Source organism: Nerophis lumbriciformis, linkage group LG09 (assembly GCF_033978685.3).
Source record: "Nerophis lumbriciformis linkage group LG09, RoL_Nlum_v2.1, whole genome shotgun sequence".
Taxonomy (NCBI): Eukaryota; Metazoa; Chordata; class Actinopteri; order Syngnathiformes; family Syngnathidae; genus Nerophis; species Nerophis lumbriciformis.
The window spans coordinates 53,990,001-54,010,000 of record NC_084556.2 but is presented as its reverse complement, the minus strand read 5'-3'; the positions used below and the strand labels follow the sequence as shown (position 1 = coordinate 54,010,000).

The 20,000-nt window shown below is 39.1% G+C and overlaps 1 protein-coding gene across 1 annotated transcript in view; it reads right to left on the bottom strand.

The window, feature by feature from the left end:
* Window positions 1-21: 21 nt before the first annotated feature.
* The window catches only part of fat3b (FAT atypical cadherin 3b), a 305,444-nt gene continuing 285,465 nt past the window's right edge, over window positions 22-20,000 (bottom strand). The window contains exons 50-51 of the mRNA XM_061961744.2: window positions 17,211-17,249; window positions 22-2,274 (exon numbers count right to left, since the gene is read on the bottom strand). Of these exons, the coding sequence (XP_061817728.1) occupies window positions 1,616-2,274; window positions 17,211-17,249 (698 nt within the window). The 3' untranslated portion in view covers window positions 22-1,615. The remainder of the gene's footprint in view (window positions 2,275-17,210; window positions 17,250-20,000) is intronic.

Below are 20,000 nucleotides of genomic sequence, written 5' to 3'. Positions count from 1 at the left end.
ACAACTTTCACTTTGTGCACAATTTATTCACATGGATAAAAGAAGACAACTAACAGGAAGTGGAGTTGAATTAGAGGCTGAGTGTGTGTTCTTCAAAGTGTCTTATTTCATTACCGCTTGGACCTCGGCCGCCAAATGACCTCGGTCGTTATGAAATGAATAACTGGCGAGTAATGAAACGATTGAACAAAGATCTCCGGCACCCGCTTGGCGTTCATCTTAATAGCATCTCCCAGGTGAAGCCCCGCAACTTGTACCCCCAAAACAAACTGCTCATGTGACGTCTACAATGGTGGGGGGGAGGGGGGGGGTGCTTCTGCACCTCGTTTATGTCTCTCTGCTAGCGCAGGAGTGTCCAAACGTCTTCCACGAGAGCCGCACACTGGAAAATTAAAGTATATAAATCGCTACTTTTTTTCCTACGCTTTGAGCTCTGCGGCTTACAAAACGGTGCGGCTAATTTATGGATTTTTCTTCGCTGTCGGCGATAATAGAGAAAGTAAAAAAAGAAAAACAAGCAACACACATTGAGGTGTTTTATTGTTTGTGCTCTAGCGCCATCTTTTGGATGAATTTGCTCGCTGCAGGTGCTTTCAAGTGCCGCACAGTCTTCTAGCCGTATGGATTCTTCAAGTAACGTTTGTAAGGTTTACAATATAACGTAAACAACTAAGGCGTCCCATCTGTGGTCTCTGTCGGAGTGTCGTCATGCATATTTGTATGTGCTATCATCGTTAGCTTTGGCTAGTATGCTAACACGTTTACGAGTGTCTTGTGTCAATATTATTAACTTACATTCTTTTTGTGTTGTTTCAGTTTCGGGAACTCACCAAAACGTCACCGTGGAGTTATTGAGTCTGTTTAGCTGATTGGAGAGCTAGCGGATCCATGACGACGACTTCTGTTTTGTTTGATCCGACGTTTTACTGCCTTGCAGTGGGAAACAATTAAGGTATGTAAATAATTATTTATGACATGTTTCTTTGTAAATAACTCATTTCACAACGTACATATCTGCGGCTTATAGTCCAGTGCGACTTATATATGGAAAATATTTTTGTTTTATCCCAAATTGTAAAGATATTATGGAAAATAGGGTATTTCATTTCCAAAGGGGTGCATGATAAATGACCATGCCGATACGAGGAATTACAGTATGTTGCCTCACCGATAAGTCCAGTAAGGATGTTAAAAAAACAACGACAAAAGACTGATGAAGCAAAGTTACCCACTCAGGGTGAGCAAATCGAGCGCTCCATTTCTCTGACCCATGTTGTCATTTCCAAAACAAAACAAAACAAATGTCCCGCAAAAATTTCGCATGGGGGGGGGGGAAAAAAAACCATCACGCTTCAACACATCAACACTTGTCAGCCGCATTTCAAACGCCTGCTGCTGAAGACGCCGCAAAGGAAGTTGTTTATATAAATTAAATTGGAAAAAATCGTTTTATCGGTTTAAAAAAAGACTTTGTTCCTCGCCAGTTTTCAGCATCAACATTTCCTTTTATGTGTTATTTTGGAAAGAACGCAAAGGACACCCCTGCGCTAACGTCATGGATCCACGTAGAAAAATGGCGAGTCGACGTCGCCCCCTGGCTGTCGTTGGTGAAAGTTCACTTAAATCCGTCCCAGCCCGCCGCCGGCTCCGACCCGGTGGAGGTCCTGTTGGTGCGCGTGGCCCTCCTGGCTCGTAGCGACACCAGGTTCAACAGTCTCTCCAGCTCGTCCCCGGACCCCGTCACGTTGCTGGAGCCCAGAGCGCCGCCTTCTCCGGACCCCCTCCAGTTCTCCTCCGCGTGCAAGTCCCACGCCCTCAGCGGGGGTAGGAGCTGGGCCGGGTGCAAGCTGAGGCCCGGCGGGCTGGACGGGTATCCCTCGTAGGCGTCTCGTGACGGGGGCAGGGTGTCGTAAAGGACCTCCGAGTCTTCGCCGGGCTCCGAGTCCCGCCTGGGTTCTCGGTACTCCTCGTAGACCGGCGAGGAGCAGCTGCCGCGCTGGTCCCGACTCGGATTCCGCCGCTTCCTTTGCCACTCTCCGGACTGGTTCCTCTCCCACTGGAAGGCCCTCCTCCCGACCTCCGGACCCGGGTCCTGGCTCCTGTCTGTGCCCGGTACCGGGGCTCGGTAGTCCAGCTGCAGGGAGCGGGTGCTGCCCCCCCGCCTGATGCTCTGCGGGGTGTCGCTCAGGTTGTAATGGGAGCCCAACTCCGACGGGCGGAGGCGAGACGGTGAGAACCAGCCGGAGGTCTGGCTGGAGGAGTCCCAGCGGTACGCTGCAGGGACACAAGCACACCTTTAGACCCACTTTCATCATCTCCTGCTGCTGCCATGGCAACCAATCACATGTCTAGTCTTCATCGCACCATATGGAATATTTTATTCCATTATTAATAGCAACGATGGTTAAATTAATTTAAATTAATATAAAATTATATTAATATAATTAATACAAAACATATTATATTAAATATAATTATAAAAAATAAAAACTAATTATAATGATAAAAATAAAAATGAATTTATTATAAAATACTAATGAATAATTGTTAAAAAATATTATTTCATTATTCTTATTCCTAAATTATTATTTAATAATTGTAACGATGCCATCCATCCATTTTCTGCCGATTGTCCCTGTCGGGGTGGCGGGGGGTGCTGGAGCCTATCCCAGCTGCATCCAGGTGGACAAGTGGAATTGTAACGATAGTTAAATAATTTAAAATGTAAAAATTATATTAATATGATGACAATATACTATATAGGGTTATGATAAAGTATTTCAAATATAATTATGACAAATAAATACATAAAAACAAATTAAAAATAATAATAATGTATTACAAAATAAAAATGGATAATTGTGTTTATTTTGTTCAATATTTTCATCGTGTGCAACGACTGATGCCGAGTCTTCATCGTGCGATATGAAATATTTTTCAATTGTATTTTTTTATTAATAGTAATGATGGTTAAATTAATATAAATATAATAAATATATATTACATTATATAGGGTTGTAATATGTTGTCTTAGATATTTAATAAACAATAATACAAATAATGAATAATTATTATAAAATAAATTTATAATAATTACAATAAATTAATACAAAAAAATATATGAATATATATTATATAGGGTTCTAATATATTATATTAATTATTTAAAAAAAGTATACAATAATGAATAGTTATTATAAAATAATACATGAATAATAGTGAATAATTGTATTTATTTTGTTAAATATTTTCTTAGTGTGCAAGAACTGATCACAGCGGCTAAGTCTTCATCACACGATATGGAATATTTTTCAATTGTATTTTTTTAATTAATATTAACAATAATTACATTGACTAACATAAAAAAATATATAAATATAATAAATATATAATATATCGATTTATAATATATTAAATATCATTATTTTATAAAAAGATAAAAATAATGAATAATTATAACAAAATAATGAATAATATTTTGGTCAATATTTTCCGAGTGTGCAAAAACTGATCACAGAGGTGCCGCCAAGTCTTCATCGTATATATAATATTATATTTTTATTGATAGTAACAATAATTACAATGGTTTTAACTAATATAAAAAATATATAATATATTGATTTATAATATATTAAATATCATTATTTTATAAAAAGATAAAAATAATGAATAAAAATGATAAAATAATGAATAATATTTTGGTCAATATTTTCCGAGTGTGCAAAAACTGATCACAGAGTTATATTTTTATTGATAGTAACAATAATTACAATGGTTTTAACTAATATAAAAATATATAATATATTGATTTATAATATATTAAATATCATTATTTTATAAAAAGATAAAAATAATGAATAAATATGATAAAATAGTGAATAATATTTTGGTTAATACTTTCCGAGTGTGCAAAAACTGATCACAGAGGTGCCGCCAAGTCTTCATCGTACGATATGGAATATTTTTCAATGTTATATTTTTATTGATAGTAACAATAATTACAATGGTTTTAACTAATATAAAAAATATATAATATATCGATTTATAATATATTAAATATCATTATTTTATAAAAAGATAAAAATAATGAATAAAAATGATAAAATAATGAATAATATTTTGGTCAATATTTTCCGAGTGTGCAAAAAACTGATCACAGAGTTATGTTTTTATTGATAGTAACAATAATTACAATGGTTTTAACTAATATAAAAAAATATATAATATATTGATTTATAATATATTAAATATCATTATTTTATAAAAAGATAAAAAATAATGAATAAATACGATAAAATAATGAATAATATTTTGGTTAATACTTTCCGAGTGTGCAAAAACTGATCACAGAGTTATATTTTTATTGATAGTAACAATAATTACAATGGTTTTAACTAATATAAAAAATATATAATATATTGATTTATAATATATTAAATATCATTATTTTATAAAAAAGATAGAAATAATGAATAAATATGATAAAATAATGAATAATATTTTGGTTAATATTTTCCGAGTGTGCAAAAACTGATCACAGAGGTGCCGCCAAGTCTTCATCGTACGATATGGGATATTTTTAAATATTATATTTTTATTGATAGTAACAATAATTACAATGGTTTTAACTAATATAAAAAATATATAATATATTGATTTATAATATATTAAATATCATTATTTTATAAAAAGATAAAAATAATGAATAAAAATGATAAAATAATGAATAATATTTTGGTCAATATTTTCCGAGTGTGCAAAAACTGATCACAGAGTTATATTTTTATTGATAGTAACAATAATTACAATGGTTTTAACTAATATAAAAAATATATAATATATTGATTTATAATGTATTAAATATCATTATTTTATAAAAAGATAAAAATAATGAATAATTATAACAAAATAATGAATAATATTTTGGTCAATATTTTCCGAGTGTGCAAAAACTGATCACAGAGGTGCCGCCAAGTCTTCATCGTACGATATGGAATATTTTTAAATATTATATTTTTATTGATAGTAACAATAATTACAATGGTTTTAACTATTATAAAAAAATATATAATATATCGATTTATAATATATTAAATATCATTATTTTATAAAAAGATATAAATAATGAATAAAAATGATAAAATAATGAATAATATTTTGGTCAATATTTTCCGAGTGTGCAAAAACTGATCACAGAGTTATATTTTTATTGATAGTAACAATAATTACAATGGTTTTAACTAATATAAAAAAATATATATAATATATTGATTTATAATATATTAAATATCATTATTTTATAAAAAGATAAAAATAATGAATAAATATGATAAAATAATGAATAATATTTTGGTTAATATTTTCCGAGTGTCCAAAAACTGATCACAGAGGTGCCGCCAAGTCTTCATCGTACGATATGGAATATTTTTCAATGTTATATTTTTATTGATAGTAACAATAATTACAATGGTTTTAACTAATATAAAAAATATATAATATATCGATTTATAATATATTAAATATCATTATTTTATAAAAAGATACAAATAATGAATAAAAATGATAAAATAATGAATAATATTTTGGTCAATATTTTCCGAGTGTGCAAAAACTGATCACAGAGTTATATTTTTATTGATAGTAACAATAATTACAATGGTTTTAACTAATATAAAAAATATATAATATATCGATTTATAATATATTAAATATCATTATTTTATAAAAAAGATAAAAATAATGAATAAAAATGATAAAATAATGAATACTATTTTGGTCAATATTTTCCGAGTGTGCAAAAACTGATCACAGAGTTATATTTTTATTGATAGTAACAATAATTACAATGGTTTTAATAATATAAAAAATATATAATATATTGATTTATAATATATTAAATATCATTATTTTATAAAAAGATAAAAATAATGAATAAATATGATAAAATAATGAGTGTGCAAAAACTGATCACAGAGGTGCCGCCAAGTCTTCATCGTACGATATGGAATATTTTTCAATGTTATATTTTTATTGATAGTAACAATAATTACATTGATTTAAATTAATATAAAACATATATAAATATGTAATATATTATATTCCATACAATTATTTTTGTTTAAATGATACAAATAATATACAAATAATTATAAAATAATACATTAATAATAATAAACAATGGTATTTATTTTGTTAAATATTATTAATAGTAACAATAATTAAATTAATTAAAATTAATGTAACAATTATATAAATACATATTATATTAAAAAAATATTATAATAAACATTATGAAAATAATGACTATTATAAAATAATAAATGAATAATAGTGAATAATTGTAATTATTTTGTTGAATCTTTTCCTGGTGTGCAGGAAGTGATGACAACGATGCGTCCCTTTGGACCCTCAGCCAGCTTTTGCTGACTAATCTCCCCAAGAAGCGTGAAATTACACTCAGGTTTTTTACCAGCTCTGCAAAAACCTTCCAACGGGAGTCTGAGCTGCCAGATTTGAGAAATTCCAAGTTTTTCGCGGGCGCTGCCCTTGAGCAACACCCCCCCGACCCCCAGTTCCGCATGCGGCCCCAACAGACTTCCTCCCCACGGGGCCGCATTACCGCAATTATGATAGCGCTCCATCACCAGCAGCACGCGTGGCGATGATAACCAAACGACACTTCGGAGCCCTCAGAATTGGTTTGATCTTTTGTTCGCTCCTCCGTCTGAAAGCTCGACAAGTGCGTTGCTCGGAAACAAGACATGAAAAGTCAACAAGGCGACGTGGACTGTAGCGTGGTCCTCAACGTGGCATGAGGATGTGAGAGGAAGGAGGATATCTCCTACATGCCACGCTCACACACAGGCCCGGCCCTAATCAATCTGGCGCCCTAGGCAAGATTTTAGGTGGCGCCCCCCCCACATCGGCAGTGAAGTGTATATACTCACAAGAACCCGAATAGCTTTGTCTTTGACCTTTTTTTTTTACTTACAACTATAACTAATATATAAAGGGGTGGAAAAGTGACTATTACCTGCAGGGCAAACATTAGCTAACCAGAAGGCAATAACAATGTAAACAAAAAACACCTGCTTAAAAGATCTAATACAAATGTCCCTGAGGAATGTAAGGTGGGAGTACTGTAATTACCTAACGTTACATTATTATTTTCCATAACAATTTAGCCCCCTCCACAATATTAACCCGATGTTAAAACAGAACTAGCTATGTATTGATTAGCAATTGCCGAATCAGAGATGATCAGCAAGCCGGTCACATGGAGGAGGAACCGCACATCCCTTCCCCATCAACAACAATGCTAATCTAGCGGACTTTGTGAGAGCCAACAACGATTACTTTGGGGAAATGTATCATCCAGGACCGTATATTTTTGAGCCCGAACACAAAGAGGACGAGCAATAAGTTTTAGAAGTCGAGTGCTAAAAAGATGTAGCTTTATTGTGACACCTTAGCATTAGCAGCATGGCTAGGCGCTAAACATACAAACTAACCATAGTAAAACAAACACTTACTGTAATATTTCCTGACGGGACGCTCACATAATTCTGTTTAGATGAAGATTCACTCTCAATCCTCACGAAAAGTTAAAATAAATTGGTGCAACAAGCGTCTTTTTGTGTCCTTTTCACCATCTTGGGTGACATGAAAGTGGACCAAATATAGAGCCTATATATATATATATATATATATATATATATATATATAGAATACCAAGAAGCGCATATGCCAAATTTTCAAAGAGAACGGCCTACGGATCACGATTGAAGCCAACAAGCAAACCGTCAACTTCCTTGACGTCACTTTCAACCTGAGAAATAACAGCTACCAACCATTCACGAAACCCAACACAACACTCCAATACGTGCACCATGACAGCAACCACCCACCCACCACCACGAAAAGAATACCTACCGGAATTAATAAAAGGCTATCGATGCTGTCATCTAGCAAAGCTGAATTTGACCAAGCAACCCCCCCGTACCAAAAAGCCCTTGATGAAAGCGGATACAATTTCACCCTCACCTATGAACCCACGCCAGGAAACCAGCCAAAAAAGAACAGAAAACGAAACGACATCATCTGGTACAACCCCCCATACAGCAAAAACGTCTCAACTAACATTGGACACAAATTCCTCAATCTGATTGACAAACACTTTCCCAAAGACAACACCCTAAGAAAAGTATTCAACAAGAACAACATTAAATTGAGCTACAGCTGCATGAACAATATACGACAAATTATCTCAAACCACAACAAAACAATTGCAAATGAGCCGTCGGGGAAAAAAATCACAAGACTACTTCATCTCTACAGGCCTGTTTCATGAGGGGGTTCCCTCAATCATCAGGAGATTTTAATGGGAGCATTCACATACCATGGTTTATATAGGGCACAGAGTGGGTGGGTACAGGCTGGCGTAGGGGCGTGGTGATTGGCTCATGTGTTACCTAGGAGGTGTTTCCGTCTGTGGCGGCATGCTGTTACAATTTCGCTGCGCTTGTTGAGGGATGACAGGTCTGGACGGTAAATAATAAACAGTTTCTCTTTCAAGCATAGGTTGCATCTTTTATTACCACTATTGTAAGGTGTGCTGGATGCAAGAATTTGCCATGTTATTGAATATTCAACATTATTGTCTTTGAGGTCCCAAATGTGTTTGCTGAGTTCTGTGGTATTCCGCAGGTTTTGGTTCCTGAAAGAAGCCTTGTGATTGTTCCATCTGGTTTTGAACTCTCCCTCGGTTAATCCTACATATGTGTCGGATGTGTTAATGTCCTTGCGTGTTACCTTAGATTGGTAGACAACTGATGTTTGTAAGCACCCCCCGTTGAGAGGGCAATCAGGTTTCTTGCGACAGTTGCAGCCTTTGTTGGTTTTGGGGTCGCTCTGTCCGGGGGCCGACGGCTCATTTGCAATTGTTTTGTTGTGGTTTGAGATAATTTGTCGTATATTGTTCATGCAGCTGTAGCTCAATTTAATGTTGTTCTTGTTGAATACTTTTCTTAGGCTGTTGCCTTTGGGAAAGTGTTTGTCAATCAAAGTGAGGAATTTGTGGCCAATGTTAGTTGAGACGTTTTTGCTGTATGGGGGGTTGTACCAGATGATGTCGTTTCGTTTTCTGTTCTTTTTTGGTTGGTTTCCTGGCGTGGGTGCAACCTATGCTTGAAAGAGAAACTGTTTATCATATACCGTCCAGACCTGTCATCCCTCAACAAGCGCAGCGAAATTGTAACAGCATGCCGCCACAGACGGAAACACCTCCTAGGTAACACATGAGCCAATCACCACGCCCCTACACCAGCCTGTACCCACCCACTCTGTGCCCTATATAAACCATGGTATGCGAATGCTCCCATTAAAATCTCCTGATGATTGAGGGAACCCCCTCATGAAACAGGCCTGTAGAGATGAAGTAGTCTTGTGATTTTTTTTCCCACACATACATATATATATATATATATATATATATATATATATATATATATATATATATATATATATATGCATATATATATATATATATATATATATATATATGCATATATGTACATATAAATATATATAGCGCATGAATATATGTGATAGGAGCAGGACAAGTAAACACGCGCAAGACTACTTGTATCGCACATGATATCACACAACTAAACACGCCGCAGGACCGCTTGTATCGCACATTATATCACACAAGTAAACATGCCGCAGGACCGCTTGTATCGCACAGGACATCACACGCAAGTAAACGCGCCGCGGGACCGCTTGTATCGCACAGGACATCACACACAAGTAAACACGACGCTGGACTGCTTGTATCGCATGTGATATCACACACAAGTAAACACGCCACCTGACTGCTTGTATCGCACATGATATCACACACAGGTAAACACGCCGCCGGACTCCTTGTATCGCACATAATATCACACACAAGTAAACATGACGCCGAACTCCTTATATCGCATGTGATATCACACACAAGTAAACACGCCACCGGACTGCTTGTATCGTACATGATATCACACACAAGTAAACACGCCACAGGACCGCTTGTATCACACATGATATCACACACAAGTAAACACACCGACGGACCGCTTGTATCGCACATAATATTACACCCAAGTAAACAAGCCGCAGGACTGCTTGTATCACACATGATATCACACATTTGACATGCAAGCCCATATCGTCCGATAGCCACTATTTTGCCGATATCAATATTGGCCGCAGTATGAGTGTTGCATGTGAGAGATGTGTCAGGTGGTTGCAGAAGAAGGCTGCTTGTATCGCACATTATATCACACACAGGTAAACACGCCGCAGGACCGCTTGTATCGCACATGATATCACACACAGGTAAACACACCGCAGGACTGCATGTATCACACATGATATCACACACAGGTAAACACGCCACAAGACCGCTTGTAATGGCACATGATACCACACACAGGTAAACACGCTGCAGGACTGCTTGTATCGCACATGATATCACACACAAGTAAACACGCCGCAGGACCGCTTGTATCGCACATGATATCACACACACAAGTAAACACGCCGCAGGACCACTTGTAATCGCATTTGATATCACACACAGGTAAACACACTGCAGGACCGCTTGTATCGCACATGATATCACACACAAGTAAACAAGCCACAGGACCGCTTGTATTGCACATGATATCACACACAAGTAAACACGCCGCAGGACCGCTTGTTATTGCACATGATATCACACAAAGGTAAACACGCCGCAGGACCGCTTGTATCGCACATGATATAACACACAAGTAAACACGCTGTTTGTATCGCACATGATATCACACACAAGTAAATACACTGCTTGTATCGCACATGATATTACACACAAGTAAACACGCTGTTTGTATCGCACATGATACCACACACAAGTAAACACACTGTTTGTATCGCACATGATATTACACACAAGTAAACACACTGTTTGTATCGCACATGATATCACACACAAGTAAACACACTGCTTGTATCGCACATGATATCACACACAAGTAAACACGCTGTTTGTATTGCGCATGATATCACACACAAGTAAACACGCTGCTTGTATCGCACATGATATAACACACAAGTAAACACGCCGCCAGATCGCTTGTATCGCACGTACTATCACACACAAGTAAACACGCTGCTTATATCGACACAAGATATCACACACAAGTAAACACGCCGCAGGACCGCTTGTATCGCATGCAGTGTTGGGACTAACGCGTTACAAAGTTAGTTTCGGCGGTAACTAGTAATCTAACGCGTTATTTTTTTTTATTCAGTAATTTAGTTACCGTTACTACATGATGCGTTACTGCGTTATTTTACGTTACTTTTGATGTGGTATCGGCTAGAAACAGAAGCGCTGCGGTGTCGTTCTTCTGAATCTTCCTCTGTCACAAGCCGGAGAGAAGAAAAGAGGCGCGGTCTATGTGTGTGTGGGTGTGGGTGTGGGGAAAAAAAGTTGTTGGCACGTTCAGTCCACACACAGCGTGGTCATGGCGAGCGCAGTAACGGAGGAGCTTGAACGCCCCCGCCATTGAATCGGTGTGTTTATAAGTGCAGATTCGGTTGTGCAAAACGAGGGTTTTAAACACATTCTGAACGTGCTTGAACCACGTTACGACATCCCGTCGCGCACCCACTTCAGCAATAAGATTGTGCCAGATCTTTATGAGCAGGAGAAGAAAAAACTATCCCGAGCATCATCTGTTGCGCTCATGACAGACGGGTGGACGTCCAGCGGAACTATAAGCGCTCACTTCATCACAGCAGACTGGGAGATGAGAAGACACGCCCCCTCTACGAGAGTCACCTTGCGCAGGTACTGACACAAGCAGTGGAGGAATGGAAGATAAAGATATCCCAGTCACACGTGATAATGCCAAAAATCAAATAATGACAGAGAATGAGGCAGGACTGGGACCACAGATAGGTGCTTTGCACATGTAGTGAATTTGGCATCACAGAAGGGAATCTCAGTCAATAGGATGGAGCGCCTCTTTGGGAGGATCAGGAAGGTTTCTTACTTCCACCCAAGCACAACAGCTGCTCATGTGCTTAAGACAAAGCAAGAAATGCTAAAGCTGCCTGCTCATACATGATGTCCCAACGAGGTGGAACTCCACTTATGATATGTTGGAGCAGCAGGCAGCTATATACTCTGCATTGACCCACAACACCCTGAAGACAAATGTCACCCTGTCTGATGATGATGTGAGAGTGGCAGGTGAGGTCCTCCAGGTGCTTAAACCCCTCAAAAGTGTTCCATCTCTACTGAGCACTGAAACTTCACCATCTGTGTCAATGATCCTGCCACTGAAAACAAGGATTCTACAATCCATGGCTCCAAGTGTGGAAGACAGCAGCATCACTCCAGATGTCAGGCTTTATGTTTCAAGGAAGATGATGTGCCTTCTTATGTTGCACTTAAACTTGTTTTTTATTAATGGTCATTGGTCCAAGTTTAAAGAAAGGAGGAATGCCTTTTTATGTTGCACTGTTTTTCATTAATTATGTTAAAAGGAAAATAAAAATGCATGTCAAGTTGATGAACAGATTGTATTATTCTCCAGTGCAATAACAGTACTGAAATGAAGGCAAAAAGGGCATTAATGGGAGCTTTAAAAAAAAAAGAAGAAAAAAAGAAGTAACTAAATAGTTACTTTTCACAGTAACGCATTACTTTTTGGTGTAAGTAACTGAGTTAGTAACTGAGTTACTTTTGAAATAAAGTAACTAGTAACTGTAACTAGTTACTGGTTTTCAGTAACCAACCCAACACTGATCGCATGTGATATCACACACAAGTAAACACGCCGCAGGGCCGCTTGTATCGCACGTGATATCCCACGCAAGTAAACACGCTGCTTGTATCGCACAGCTACTAAGACACGGTGTTGTTGGGTTTTTTCCACTTCTGTATTGCAACGATGTAACGATAAACTGCGACTAAAACTCCCGATGGTTAGTAGTACCCTTTAGAATGAGAATGATGTAAAAACTAAGACCCTCGCTGGTGAACATGGACGCTGCAAGCCGAGAACACAATCATCATGATCCATCTTTCCTCCCAGGAAAAGACACAGAGGTGTTTTATGGTGCGTTCAAGTGCCGCTGAGCAGAGTAGGACAACCCACGCCAGAAGTAATTGACTTTAATTATCACGCCCTTTTCATTGAAATCAATGGTAAAGTGCGACAGCAAGAAGCAATGTTGCCAGTGTAAGAGTACAAGTAGATACAACACTAACACTTCAATGTAACACTGCAGCTATAGAATAACACCAGTTGTTTTCATGTCAGTCATATATTATTCAACGATTGAAAACAATGCTGAGTCTCAGTAAAGTTAGTCATGGAGTGCAGGTATTAGAGATGCGCGGTTTGCGGACACAACCGCGGAGTCCGCGGATTATCCACGGATCGGGCGGTTGAAATTTAAAAAAATTAGATTTTATCCGCGGGTCGGGTCGGGCGGTTGAAATAAAAAAAAATTAGATTTTAAATAGATTCAGGCGGGTGGCAGTTAAACCAATTGGGAAATATATATACATAGTTAAATGTTGTTACCCACATACGAAAAACGAGCAGGCACCTGCAGCATATGCCACAACAGAAGAAGAAAAAAAAAAGAGATGGACACTTTTACGGAGCGGAGAAGGGACGCCTCGCCGGGGTCCGGGACCGAGGCCCCTTCCCCCGAGAGGGCCCCACCGGGAGCCGTAGCTGAGGCGATCCGCGAGAAGGGCCCAACGCACGTCCAGGGTCACCACCGCATCGACACCCCGCCTCGTCCGCCTTCGCCGCGGCCGGCGTCACGCGCAGCAGGTAAGCAGCTTACCTGCCCGCCACCCCCGTGGCCGGGGGCTCGTAACAGGGGTCACTCCGCGCGCTCCACCCGCACAGCTTACCTGCCCGCCACCCCTGTTGCCGGGGGCGCGTAACAGGGGTCACTCCGCGCGCAGTGCGCTCACGAAAGGGGTGGGGCTCACCCTGGTTGATATAGACAGCAGGACGGTGGCCATGGAAGTCGGAACCCGCTAAGGAGTGTGTAACAACCCACCTGCCGAATCAACTAGCCCTGAAAATGGATGGCGCTGGAGCGTCGGGGCCCATACCCGGCCGTCGTCGGCAGCGAGAGAGCCGCGAGGGCTAGGCCGCGACGAGTAGGATGGCCGCCGCGGTGCACGCTGAAGCCTCGGGCGCGAGCCCGGGTGGAGCCGCCGCGGGTGCGAGGGACATCGCACCTCCACGCGCTTGGAGGTGCGCTCAGCGCGGCTCCTATATGATTGCGCACTGGTGTGCGTCTGGGCCGTGACAGCGTGGCACGCATCGAATGTCTGTGCTGCATTGGATCAGTCTCCTTTCTTTAACAGGCAAAAGCTTTATAACCTCACTAATGCCTTGCATCGTCTATATTAGATATATAACAACGGGCGGGTGCGGGCGGGTGCGGTTCTGATTAAATGTTAGGTCGGGTGGATGGCGGATGGTTGACGACTTTCTGATGCGGTTGCGGATGAAATAATTGCCTATCCGCGCATCTCTAGCAGTTATGTTGTGCAATAAGCCTCATAAAAGTGGTTTCAAGACATCCTCAAAGACGCCTTATCCGTTGTTTTAGTCGACAACATTCGCCGTGTTTTCCGTCGACTAACATTTTGAGGAATTCAGTCGACTAAAACTACAAAAGCCAAAAAAGCAGTGAAGTTGTCAAATCCTTTTCTACTTCTATTCAATTGAATAGACTGCAAAGACAAGATACTTAAAGTTCACACTGAAAAACTATTTTTTTTTTTTGCGATTAATCCTTAACTTAGAATTTAATGGCAGCAACACATTGCAAAAAAGTTGTCACAGGGGCATTTTTACCACTGTGTTCCTTTTAACAACACCCAGTAAAGGTTTGGGAACTGAGGAGACACATTTTTGAAGCTTCTCAGGTGGAATTCTTTCCCATTCTTGCTTGACGTACAGCTTAAGTTGTGGTATTTTAGGCTTCATAATGCGCCACACATTTTCATTGGGAGACAGGTCTAGATACAGGCAGGCCAGTCTAGTACCCGCACTCTTGGCATTGTCTTACTGAAATAAGCAGGGGCGTCCATGAAAAAGACATTACTTGGATGCTCCAAAACCTGTATGTACCTTTTCAGCATTAATGGTGCCTTCACAGATGTGTAAGTTACCCATGCCTTGGGCACTAATACACCCCCATACCATCACACATGCTGCCTTTTACACTTTGCCCCTAGAACAACCCGGATGGTTCTTTTCCTCTTTGGTCCGGAGGACACGACGTCCACAGTTTCCAAAAACAATTTGAAATGTGGACTCCTCAGACCACAGAACACTTTTCCACTTTGCATCAGTCCATCTTAGATGAGCTCGGGGCCCAGCGAAGCCGGCGGCGTTTCTGGGTGTTGTCGATAAATGGCTTCGGCTTTGTATAGCAGAGTTTTAACTTGCACTTACAGATGTAGCGACAAACTGTAGTTACTGACAGTGGGTTTCTGAAGTGTTCCAGAGCCCATGTGGTGATATCCTTTACACACTGATGTCACTTTTTGATGCAGTACCGCCTGATATCATCACTTACGTGCAGTGATTTCTCCAGATTCTCTGAACCTTTTGATGATATTACGGACCGTAGATGGTGTAATCCCTTAATTCCTTGCAATAGCTTGGTTGAGAAATGTTGTTCTTAAACAATTTGCTCAGGCATTTGTTGACAAAGTGGTGACCCTCGCCCCCCGTCCTTGTTTGTGAATGACTGAGCATTTCATGGAAGCTGCTTTTATACCCAATCATGGCACCCACCTGTTCCCAATTAGCCTGTTCACCTGTGGGATGTTCCAAATAAGTCTTTGATGAGCATGCCCCAACTTTCTCAGTCTTTTTTGCCACTTGTGCCAGCTTTTTTGAAACATGTTGCTGGCATCAAATTCCAAATGAGCTAATATTTGCAAAAAAATAACGTTTACTAGTTCCAACATGAAATATCTTGTCTTTGCAGTCTATTCAATTGAATATAAGTGTTGGAATAATTGTTTGTAAGTTATCACAAAAGAAACGTTGTATTATGAATGCTGTCTTTCGAGGCCTAACAAGAGGAAGAACGCCACTGTGATTTCAACACGGACAGATGGCAGGATCTGCTCAACTTCCAGAGGAACTCTCTTTGAAGTGTTAAACGAACTCTCTCTGAAGTATTTCACAAACTCTCTTCCAACTATTTGGTAACCGAGGTCAACGCTATTTACGACCCGCTGCCCTCTTGAAGTTGCTGTGGTCAGGAGACGGGAGAGGTTATCCATTGTCCTCCAACACCTGCCCCAGCTGGATCCAGGAAGAGCCCAGCCCGAGACATCCTCTTCTTGGACTTCAAAGAGACCGAAAACAATGACTGTTTTACATACTTCCTATTCCTGCTGTGACATGTGTTGGTGCGTGAACATTGAACATCTGAATAAATGAGGAGACGAAAACCTTCTTGGTCAGAGCGTGGTGCAGGACTGTACAGAGAGCGCAGTGGCCATGTCTCTCCTCAATATTGAGTCCAAATTGAATTCTGTCTCTGTTTGATTCCTTGCCTTTTGTCTTGTTTAATAGATGTCCTCAGTGTTTGAACGTGACAATAAGTAGAAAAGGATTAGCAAATCATTGTATTGTCTTTTTATTTACCATTTACACAACGTGACAACTTCACTGCTTTTGGCTTTTGTAAATGAATTTAGGTGACTAAAATACATTTTCATCAAAAGACTATGACTGAAACTAAATGAACACTTTTTAGGGGATACTGCTTGTTTATTCCTTTGCTTATTTCCATGTTTGTTTATTTCTCTTGTTTGTTTGTGCAGGTGAATGAGCCGCTCCGCTAAATGAGGCGCTGGAGAAAAAAAAAAAATCACAATCTTTATCTTGCCTGGCGGCCATGATTTATGCTGCGCTCGTCGGCGGGACGCGAGGGGAATGGCGAGAGGGAAGACCTCAGGTGACGGCCAACACACACACACACACACACACACACACACATACACACACACGTAAATGCAAACGTGTCACACTGATGACATGAAACAGTCATTAATATGAAGGGAAGTCCGTATATGACATACCAGAGAGTGTATATCTATTTTAGTATTTGGCACTTACCAGGACTGTGCTGCCACTGCTCCTTGTCCATGTTGGTCACTGCAAAAAGAAACATAACACACATGGGAAAAAAATCCATGAATAATCATCTTTACATTAATGGTTATTAGTCTCTTTATTTTAATTCTCTTTTTTTTCCCATGCTGCTCATTAATTCCTTTGCAATGCAAATACAATAAAAAAAATTAAATATGATTAATTAAATATCACAAAATGTAAAAAGAATAAAAATCACAACATTTTTTATCATCATAATAATATATATATATATATATATATATATATATATACAAACCCAACTTCGCAAATAACCCAACATGCCGACTAATAAACCCAACTAAATCTGAAATAGGAAAAATCAGCAAAATAATCCTGGACAGAGTCAACACAAAAATCAAGGACAAAACACCACTCAACCAATGGAGAAATACAGCAGCAGTAATCAAATGGTTCAACAACACCCAAGACAAACAACAGCACAACTTTATCTCCTTTGATATCGAGGAATTTTACCCTTCCATCACGCAAGACCTACTGACTCAAGCACTAGACTTCGCCTCAGACTACGACTCAATCACAGGCAACGAAAGAAACATCATCATCCACGCAAAAAACTCCATTCTCATCCACAACAGTACACCATGGCAAAAAAAGAACAATGCAACATTTGACGTCACTATGGGAAGTTTTGACGGAGCAGAAACGTGTGAACTCCTTGGGAGTTTCCTCCTCTCCCAGCTCGCTAGCCTCAATCTGAACCTTGGTATTTACCGTGATGACGGACTGGCAGTGTGTCGCGCCTCGCCAAGGAGCAGCGAGAATACCAAGAAGCGCATATGCCAAATTTTCAAAGAGAACGGCCTACGGATCACGATTGAAGCCAACAAGCAAACCGTCAACTTCCTTGACGTCACTTTCAACCTGAGAAATAACAGCTACCAACCATTCACGAAACCCAACACAACACTCCAATACGTGCACCATGACAGCAACCACCCACCCACCACCACGAAAAGAATACCTACCGGAATCAATAAAAGGCTATCGATGCTGTCATCTAGCAAAGCTGAATTTGACCAAGCAACCCCCCCCGTACCAAAAAGCCCTTGATGAAAGCGGATACAATTCCACCCTCACCTATGAACCCACGGCAGGAAACCAGCCAAAAAAGAACAGAAAACGAAACGACATCATCTGGTACAACCCCCCATACAGCAAAAACGTCTCAACTAACATTGGACACAAATTCCTCAATCTGATTGACAAACACTTTCCCAAAGACAACACCCTAAGAAAAGTATTCAACAAGAACAACATTAAATTGAGCTACAGCTGCATGAACAATATACGACAAATCATCTCAAACCACAACAAAACAATTGCAAATGAGCCGTCGACCCCCAGACAGAGCGACTCCAAAACCAACAAAGGATGTAACTGTCGAAAGAAACCTGATTGCCCTCTCAACGGGGGGTGCTTACAAACATCAGTTGTCTACCAATCTAAGGTAATACGCAAGGACATTAACACATCCGACACATATGTAGGATTAACCGAGGGAGAATTCAAAACCAGATGGAACAATCACAAGGCTTCTTTCAGGAACAAAAACCTGCGAAATACCACAGAACTCAGCAAACACATTTGGGACCTCAAAGACAATAATGTTGAATATTCAATAACATGGCAAATTCTTGCATCCAGCACACCTTACAATAGAGGTAATAAAAGATGCAACCTATGCTTGAAAGAGAAACTGTTTATTATTTACCGTCCAGACCTGTCATCCCTCAACAAGCGCAGCGAAATTGTAACAACATGCCGCCATAGACGGAAACACCTCCTAGGTAACACATGAGCCAATCACCACGCCCCTAGGCCAGTCTGTACCCACCCACTCTGTGCCCTATATAAACCATGGTATGTGAATGCTCCCATTAAAATCTCCTGATGATTGAGGGTACCCCCCCTCATGAAACAGGCCTGTAGAGATGAAATAGTCTTGTGATTTTTTTTCCCACACATACATATATTGCGCTCTACTACGGTATCGAGCACTATTTTTTGGATAACCTTATTAAGACATATATATATATATATATATATATTTTAGGGATGTGAATCTTACAACCAATTAATTACTTTTAAAAAATTAATTAATTATAGCTACTTTCTACTTTACCAAAAAAGGAATTCAGTTAATAACATAATTACTCTTTAATAAATGTAATCAATTACCAGGGAAAGTAATTGATACATTATTTATATACAATAAAAAAACTTCAAATATTTGGCATATGCAGGTGAGAGATGTTTCATGAGAGCAGAGTGTGTGCACCTTGTGTGGTGTCAGCAAGAGCGCGCTCAATGCAGCATTTTTAGCTCACGCCGCTCCCAGTCTGTGAAACCCTCTCCCTGACCACCTGAGGGCACCACAGACTGTGGATGCTTTTAAAAAAGGCTTAAAAACCCTTCTTATTAAATAAGCCTTTTTTTTTTAGATATATGCATACTAGTTTTAGCCATTTGGCTGTTCTAGTTTTTATTTTTATTTATTATCTTTTTATTAGTTTTAATGATAGATAGATAGATAGTACTTTATTGATTCCTTCAAGAGAGTTCCCTCAGGAAAATTAAAATTCCAGCAGCAGTGTACAGAGTTGAGATCAAATTTAAAAAGTAAAAAGTAAATAATGGGGGTATAAATGGAAACAAAATGGAAAAATATTACAATAAGAATATAAATAAAAAGCGACAATGAGAATAAAAATATAACAAGAGAAACTAGAC